At 36.8% G+C, this 8399-nt stretch overlaps 1 protein-coding gene across 6 annotated transcripts; it reads right to left on the reverse strand.

Moving 5' to 3' along the window:
- Positions 1-8049, reverse strand: LOC113863979 (RNA polymerase II C-terminal domain phosphatase-like 2). 6 transcript variants are annotated; one of them, XR_003504586.1, is made up of 17 exons: positions 7454-7972; positions 6891-7361; positions 5689-5899; positions 5286-5443; positions 5140-5210; positions 4958-5063; positions 4745-4825; positions 4398-4539; positions 3927-4300; positions 3760-3817; positions 3175-3305; positions 3036-3089; positions 2652-2748; positions 1737-1897; positions 1493-1588; positions 748-824; positions 45-501 (listed from the first exon to the last, which is right to left on the reverse strand). XR_003504586.1 is itself a non-coding variant. In XM_027497795.1 (16 exons), exons 1-16 carry the CDS (start codon positions 7721-7723, stop codon positions 462-464), a joined length of 2502 nt encoding a protein of 833 aa, XP_027353596.1. In that variant the 5' UTR covers positions 7724-8049; the 3' UTR covers positions 1-461. The 6 variants fall into 6 exon arrangements, 1 of the variants encoding a protein (XP_027353596.1); XR_003504589.1 differs by lacking the exon at positions 1493-1588 and adding an exon at positions 2491-2568 and having other exon boundaries at positions 46-501; positions 7454-7955; XR_003504588.1 differs by having other exon boundaries at positions 155-501; positions 1737-1782; positions 7454-7971.
- Positions 8050-8399: the final 350 nt, after the last annotated feature.

Raw genomic sequence — 8399 nt, forward strand, 5'->3', positions numbered from 1 at the left:
GAACAAATATGGCGTGTTTAACCAGTGAGAATGGAAATTTGTCTGAAATTGACACCCGATGTTTCGACATTGATAATCTCAAATCAGTCAATCAGAAGGGACCAGCTAACCCCAACAAATCCGACCACCAAAACGCCAGAAGCGGATTAATTACAAAGGACAAATGGTTTTCTTATAATTAATATTCAAACTAATATAACATTGACAATGAGGCTAGACAAACATCCTAAAAGTAAGTAGGAAAATGGTAGGGCAAAATTAAAAAAAATGCCCTTCTCTATAACAATTTAGCCAAGGAAAATTACCTCGGCAATCTATAATCGCTATGGGAGAGATATTACACGACCAAATTACATCGAAACCTTCTGTGACCAGAATGATTATATCCCGTCCCAAGAATTAAAATGGACCATTCTCCAGTTGCTGCACTGTTGGTAAATATAGTCTATCTTGCAACGTTTTCACTCCTTCAGTCGTTTACTTGGATTACAACGAGGCATTCTGAAATGACAACTAAGAAAACTAAGCATAGACACCTATTGTATGAAATACTCACTCCTAAAACCAAGCTAGTAGTGTAAAAATCATCAAATAAATAAAGATACTAAAAAAGTTGGAGAGGCAGTGACAAAAACCAAAAAAAGAAATAGAAGAGTTAAGAATGAAAAATTCATGCTCTCACACACCTCGTTAAAGCAAATGTAACCCAACCTCCCCCAAAAAACTGATACGCTTATCACAAGTTACCTCTGGGAGCTGATACGCTTATCCATTTGCTGATTAATGGGATTAGGTGTAGATGACCTAGTCTCAGCAACAGAAGCCTGAAAATCATAAGTGAATCGATGCAAATAATTACATCTACATGACAAGCTAAGCAATTCACAGAACGCCCTAGTACATCAACCATTTCTCCTATGTAGAATGCAGCAAACCACATAAGAAAAAATTCCAGAAAACGACCTAGTTTACGTAAAATCCTGCAGTACCAATTTTTTGAGTCTACAAATTCCATGTATAATAACTGTGTATTGACCATTAGACTCCAGTTATGAAAATAATTAAGGCCCTGTTTGGGTAAACTTTTCAAGAACTTTTTATAGGAGGAAAAATCAGTATAAAAAATAAATTTAACTTCTCTCAAAAGTTAAAAACAACTAATAATTCTCTATTTTTTAATAAGTTCTGAGAAGCTCTTTCATTTAGCTTATCTAAAATTTGAAGAGATAAGTTGTTTTTAACTTATGAGAGAAGTTTTATTCATTTTTTATACTAATTTTTCTCTTCTATGAGGACTTTTCTACAAGTTAACCCAAACAGGACCTAAAACCACAATATAACCTTAAAGAAAAAGTAATTGATTGCTTCTTGTATTCCCAAACAAACTGGAAAGCATCAGTTTAGAAGCACGTAATAGCAATATGGTCAAAATGATAACAAGGGACTACTTGGATAATGGGTAGATACCAGGGACTGACCACCAAGTCCTTACCTTTTAAGCAGGAATTTAAGAAGCCTGTCTAAGACAGCAGTAGCAGACGTGAAGCCAGTTCACTCCCCATTCAGTGATTTAGCCTTCACATTGATGCTACACAATTCCATAAACGATGTGATTTCTCTATACAACCACTAGGCCTCGTGGACTTCCTAGTCCACATACCCCTTATCCAAGCATCACCTATTTCCTTAAACAAATAAGTCAAATCAACTACCAAAAGCATAAAAAAATACCCCACCTCAGAAGCATTTTCTCTAGGCAATCCATCTTCTCTTTGCAGTTCACTGGATTCTGGATTTATCACATCCCACAAGAAACCATTGTCAGGTCCAAGAGAAAGCTTGTCAAATTCTCTATCAACAGCTCTACACTGAGGCTCCACATGAGCCACATACTTCTCTGTAATTTGCAAACATCAAAAATGCATTCAGTAGTTCAATATAGTTCCAATTAAGAATAGGGCAAAATGTTAGATTTACCACAATGTATTAGCACAAACAAACTAATTTCATTAGGCAACCATCATGCATATATTCACCATCCACCAGTAGCATGCTGAGAAACACTTCCTCAAGCCCAGACAACATAAAAATATATTTACCTCTTGAAACAAGTATGCTGATTGATAACATGTCCTTAACATACACTAGAACACCATGTTTACTAGAAGTGTAATCGTGGAAGACAATCAAACAAAGATTTGGGGAACAAATAAGTAACTGAAAGTCAGATACCAGCAGATGAACTAACTCCGGATTGCTCAACATGCTTCAATAGGTACAATTTAACAAAACACCAAAGTAAAGTAAAGAATCTTGGAACTGTTAAACATGCATGCATAGTGCTTAAGAGCGCATATATTCAGACACTTGTTGTCAAGCAACCAGTAAATGCTCTCTCTAACCAAAAAGGAGGAGAAATTTTTCCATATAATATATCCCCCAAACATAACGACCAATAATGCCCCACCAAATGCAGCAACAATATCTTACCTATCAATCTCTGACCTCTGTACCTCTATTATTGATTGAAAAAATTTATTTATACTCCTATGTTCCAAGAATTTTTCCCTTCATCAATACAAAGGAATAAAAGCTGTAAAAACAAAATATTAGAACACAATTTTGTAATTGGCTTGAACAAACTATTTTACCTGCTAAGCTGCGAAGCGCATTCTCAGCAGCTTGTTGTTGAGCATCCTTCCTTGTCCTACCCATACCAACACCTATTTTCTCACCAGTGAATAGTACCTAAACCAACGCACGAGACAAATTAACAACACAGGTCATGAACAAATCAATTAAAATAGAGAAGACCAAAACTAAACTAAAACTTAGTTCAGATTGAAGAGTAACAAACATACCATTTAACAAAAAATTTACATTTTAAAACCAATAATCAGCTAATGCATTATACAACATAACAACTCATACTACATAAACCAGGAGTATTTCAATAAGAAAAACATTAATAATTACATGTATAAACAGGCATATAATCATCAAAATACACATCAGGAAACAAAACTTCCACAGACCTCCACTGAAAACTGCAAGTCTTTGCTGGTGCTTAAAATGGACTTAAATTCAACCTATCAAGGGAAAACAAAAAAAATGTACTTCAGGAAAAACAGAAGAAGAAAAAAATGCTCATTTAGGCGCAGAAACCATGCATACCTTACAGTTACACCGCCTTGCAATTTCTTGCAGCACTTGAATAGATAGAGGGTGTAAGAAGTTCAATTTTCCAGCTTCATTTTGAAAATCTTTGCTATTAGAAGATGCATGATTCTGAGATATCCCATCCTCTGGAAAAAGTTTGGTCAATAACACAACACAGAAAACAGCAATTACTATAGGCAGCAAATGAAAATAAAGGGCTAATGAGAACTTCAAAAACAAGCTTGTCAACAGTATCTGGGCCTTTCCAGCCCTTCATTTCAGACTACGAGGAATGATTGGATAATTCAGCAAGACCAACATTAAAATCTACAGAATCATATGAACTTAACAATAGAAAAGGGAAAAAAAAGAGAACACCCCGATAAAATGCACAAATTCAGCCCTCTCCAATGAACATTCCGATGCAAATACAATTGGAACCTATCCATTTTTACTGAACTATGAACTATGAAGCATGGTTATAGCCAAAAAGGCCAACGTTCCCTTCCAAGAGCCAAGTACAGCCCCCAACATTCCTGAGCATTTACTAAAACTTTGTTAGGATGCAATGATTTAACAAGGAATGACAATAAACTTTACCTGATGGTTGAGACTTGGATGGAGCATTCAGCCTCTGTAAATCAGAAACAGAAGTTGCCTGCATAAAAGAAATATTTTCAAGACAGGAAAATTAACAGTACTCCAAGAAACACTTCAAAGTTCAAACATCGTAAAAAATGGGAAACAATAAATGTTCATTGACCAACCTCTTCAGGCTTGAGTTGTGAAGCTTGCGGGAGTACAACATTTGGGGGTGAAACTATGCCACTATGAGAAAACGATTTCTGTTGAGCCTGATGCTTATCAGACTTTATTACATTAGATTCTTTAGCAGATGCAGAAGGCCAATTATTTGTCTGAGTTCTGTTGCTTGTTTCATCTTCTACCAACCCACCTCCTAAAGGCTGCATTATAGATGGTGACGTCTGAATGGGCGGCTTTGATATCAAAGGGGGTTCAGCTGAACTTTGACCTCTTATGTCCGGACTATGCCTCATGCTTAAAAGTCCCTTTTTCATGTCATAATCGCGATCAACAGAGCTTCCATCATGCTTGATCGGAGGTCCAAGCAAACTAGGTTCTGAGACAAGATTGGAAGAAATGCCATGAAAAAAGAGCATATATTTAAAAAAAAAAAAAAGAATATAGAAATCCTAATAGCATAAGTTGTTCCATACTCTGAGAAGGAGTCAGTGTTCTTGAAGATCCAGGGCCAGTGACATTTGATATTATACCAGAAGTTGGTGGAGAGGTTTCATGTCTGAACTCAACATTGCTTGCCACAGGTCGGGTAACTACATCAACCGAAAATTTATCATCCTGAAAAAGAATAACATAAATAATTTTTTAAAAAAAATACTACTGTAGTACCTGCAAGTGTTCCATGCACATGAACAAGACTACAGTACCAAACACTCATCACACAGACAACATGAAATCCCCAACCAAGATTTGCAAGGAAGTTTGAAAACACATTGCTACAACAGAAACCAGAAATAAAATATTAAAAAACAAGGAAACCTACAGGTTGGTTTAACCTCCGCTCAACTTCTGCACCATTCATTCCTTCACTAATAGGGGCATTCACATTACCATTTGGCATATCCTGTCATCCAGTGAACATGTTGATATTACAGCAACAGATAAACAAGCATCTCACAGCAAAATGATAGCACATAATCACAGATGGTTAAATATCATCAAAAAATTAAGAATCACATATCTTCCAATCTAATACCTCTGACATCAAGTAGTTGCTCACATCCGGGGGGTGAGGTAAAATTCCAATCTCATCTTCAAAGAAGATTTCAGCAATTCTTTGTAATAAATTCTCATCAAACTCTCTGAGAACATGGCAAAATAATTATAGCCAGTGGGAAAAATATTTGAGCCAATAAGGAACTTGATCATATAACTTACTTGAAAAAACAACCTCTGACATTGCATGCAACATTTCTTGCTACACATAGAACTGGTACAGCATTGGCCGTCTATAAAAAAGAACATACTTGAGTCTCTATCATGAAAATTTAGGAAAAAATGCAATAACATACATAAACCCATACCTCTGCTTGAGGAGCATAATAAGGAGTAAAGGCAGGTACAACATGAACCCTAGGCTGGTCCTTGTCTTCCCAAACCTTTGACCGGTCATCAATCACCATTGCCATCTTCGGATGGCACATACCATCTTTGAAAACATTTAGTAAACATTTTCGGGAACCTGCGTACAGAAATGAATAAGAACAGCAGGGAGAAATTAACCAGTATAAGAACTGACAACAAAACATAGAAAAGTAGCTACAACAACAAACTTGTATAATTTGGATTTGTTACATAACCAACAAGATCCCATATAAAAACTGTTTTTGAAATGTTGATATGATTTCAAAATAAGTTCCATTCCAAAATTGTGTGAAAACTGACATGTTAAAGGTGGTAAACAAGAACAAAGGTTCAAACCCATACCTGATTTGACACAAATCACACGATGAAGGATTTGCTTTGAACCTATAAGATGAGCCTCAGGGTCAAGAAGCCTCCACATTTCCAAAGCATAATCCCTTTCAGCCATAGTACAAACATATACTTCAAAACGCTTGCGTCCTTTTGCAGTTAAATAGCATCTTAAATCCTCCCAAGCAGGCCGTAATCTCACTAATACACTAGTATCACGAATCTATATGAAGAAACATGAAGTGAGACTTAAAATACCAAACATCAAAAGGCTTTCAAACACAACTACACCAACTAGGTGTAACTACATTACATGAACAAATTTATAGAAAAAATTGGTGAATTTTACACTGAATTCTGTTTATTTGCTAGAGAGAGAAAGAGAAATGGGACGAAGATGAATAAGAATGCCATACTACTACATAACTAAACAAAATTGATTATTGAAACAACAAAATGGCTGCCCAAGTAAACTGATAGCATATACATTTATAAATAAGACAAGCATATATAGGAATCAGCAGCCACTGGGCAAATTAATCAATAATAGAATTAAGATTTAATGTCTTAGTCCCCTTGCCACTCAGCAAAGTTATTTAACTAAAATGTTTTTTTGTAACTGATGTGATAATTTCACGATATAAGAAGCTGATTTCATTTACACAGGCCAAAAAGACAAACAAGCAAAAGCTGAAACGGTGAAAAAGTGAGAATCAACACAAGATTAAACCTTAAGAACTCATAAACGACCAATCATCCTAAATGTGAGATGATAGAAAGCAGAATACCTATGCTTCTCCAAGAATAATGCCAGACACAAAGATGAAAGGTGACCATTTCTTTCAAGTGTGTAACTATTCAATTTGATTTTACACTGACTCTGTGCATAAAAGTGCTGTGTGACTGTGACCCGGAAACCAGTCCACAATTTTTATCCCATCTAACCATTTTCATAAACCAGCCACTGTCATCACACTATGCATCCCAGTAAAGCATGCATCAAGCTTCATCTCTCAGCAAATCTTAGCCAATTCACAACATCCCAAAGTTAAACCCTAAAACCACTATCAAGCAATCTCCACTCACCACCACTGACCCTCCATAAAAAACCACTAAACACAAACACCAAAAACTAAATAACAACACAAATACACATAAATTTTTCATTTGAGAGACTATCAATTAACAGTTAACAGTTAATAACAAAAACAAACCTCACGATTGATGCGAGTTAGGACTATATTCTTGTCTTGCAACCTAACCACAGGGCGAACCAATTTCTCGTGGCCATCGGACATAGGCGGCACCTCCTCCATCTGAACCTTATATATCTTCCCATTATCAACAACACAATCGCTTTCTGCATATTGCTTTAGCAACAACCGATCCTCAAGGTAACGCTTAAGCTCAGCAGACATACCCTGAACCCTCAACGGATCGGTCTCGCGCGAAATCCAAACGCGCAAGGCCTCAATCCTATCTTCAAACGACTTCATCGTGTTCGCAACGACTAGAGTTTCATCCAAATCGAACACAATCCCCAGACACCTCAAGTTCAGCAAACCCAAGCACGCATCGTAGAGTCCAACCGGAACCGCGAAGCCCCAGAAGCACGGAAACTTCTTCCTCTTGCTCGGCATCGACACCAGGTGAATCTCCTCGTCGCCAATCACCACCACCGCCGTCTAAAACGCACCGTATCATCAAATTCACAATCAGAAACACTAAGATTGAAATAAAAATTTAAGTTCATTAATTTATTTATTTATTAATTAACCTTCATATCGTAGAAGCAATTAGCGTGGATGGTAGTTAGGTCCGAATCAACGGTAACCGAGGAATCGAGCTTGCAGCGAACGTTGAATGCGGCAATGGTTTGGAGAACCGAGAGCGGAGGGCAACGCTCGCTTTTGGCACTGAAGTGGTGGATTCGAATCTCGTTGTTCGGAAACCGGAAGTCCTGAAACGGCGTCATCGGAATGACGTCGAGTTCGCCGACGAGCTTGTCGCCGTCGTAGACGTTGTTTTTTAACACTAAACGACTCATCCCGTTCCTGCTTCCGAGTGTCGGAAACGAAAACGATGACGGTTAAAGTAAAACGCAGCGGCGAAAATGCTTAGGAAATGAGAGGTTCGTGCAATTTGGTGAACGACATTTTATTGTTTCGTTCTTTGCTTCTCGTCGCAGACACTCTCGTAAAGTCACTTTCTCTCTCTATTACAGTCTCTTTAATTTCAGAGCATTCATTCTTACTCTCACTATTGTTTCTTTCTCTCTCTCATGAAACTACGGTTTTCAAACCATTACAGCGCTTCGAAATTTATAGCAGAAGAGAGAGGGGGTTCGGTTGAACAGGGGCGAGGATGTTATGTAAGATTACTTATGTGCCCCTACATCGTCTTATCCAGGGAAATGTTAAGATTACACAGATGTGACAAATCATGAGAACCTTTTGAACACGTTGCAGTAGCATCTACCGTTCATTGGGATATTGTGTGGTTTTGTCTACGATCTTGCCATTGATAATATTTTTTATATTTTATTTTAATTTAAATAAGTTGTTCTGCAAAATTAATTTATATATATTGAAAAGTTATAAAAAAAATTATATATACATTTATTTTTTATTTAGTCTGTGTTATTACTTTTCAATATAATGTTAAAAAAACTTATTATGTCCAACTTCAGTTAAAAGAGAAAGTTTTCGGCACCATTTCTTTGA

This window comes from Abrus precatorius, unplaced genomic scaffold (genome assembly GCF_003935025.1).
Source record: "Abrus precatorius isolate BTA unplaced genomic scaffold, Abrus_2018 Scaffold3, whole genome shotgun sequence".
Taxonomy (NCBI): Eukaryota; Viridiplantae; Streptophyta; class Magnoliopsida; order Fabales; family Fabaceae; genus Abrus; species Abrus precatorius.

Bases quoted from the DNA above. Each gene is read 5' to 3' on its own strand.
- LOC113863979 (XM_027497795.1), bottom strand. From the start codon at position 7,723: ATGAGTCGTTTAGTGTTAAAAAACAACGTCTACGACGGCGACAAGCTC. The intron at 5,900-6,890 runs GTTTGTTTTTGT...TTCTTCATATAG, and splicing joins TAACTCGCATCAATCGTGAG to ATTCGTGATACTAGTGTATT. The intron at 3,818-3,926 runs GTTGGTCAATGA...TCTTTTATGCAG, and splicing joins CACAACTCAAGCCTGAAGAG to GCAACTTCTGTTTCTGATTT.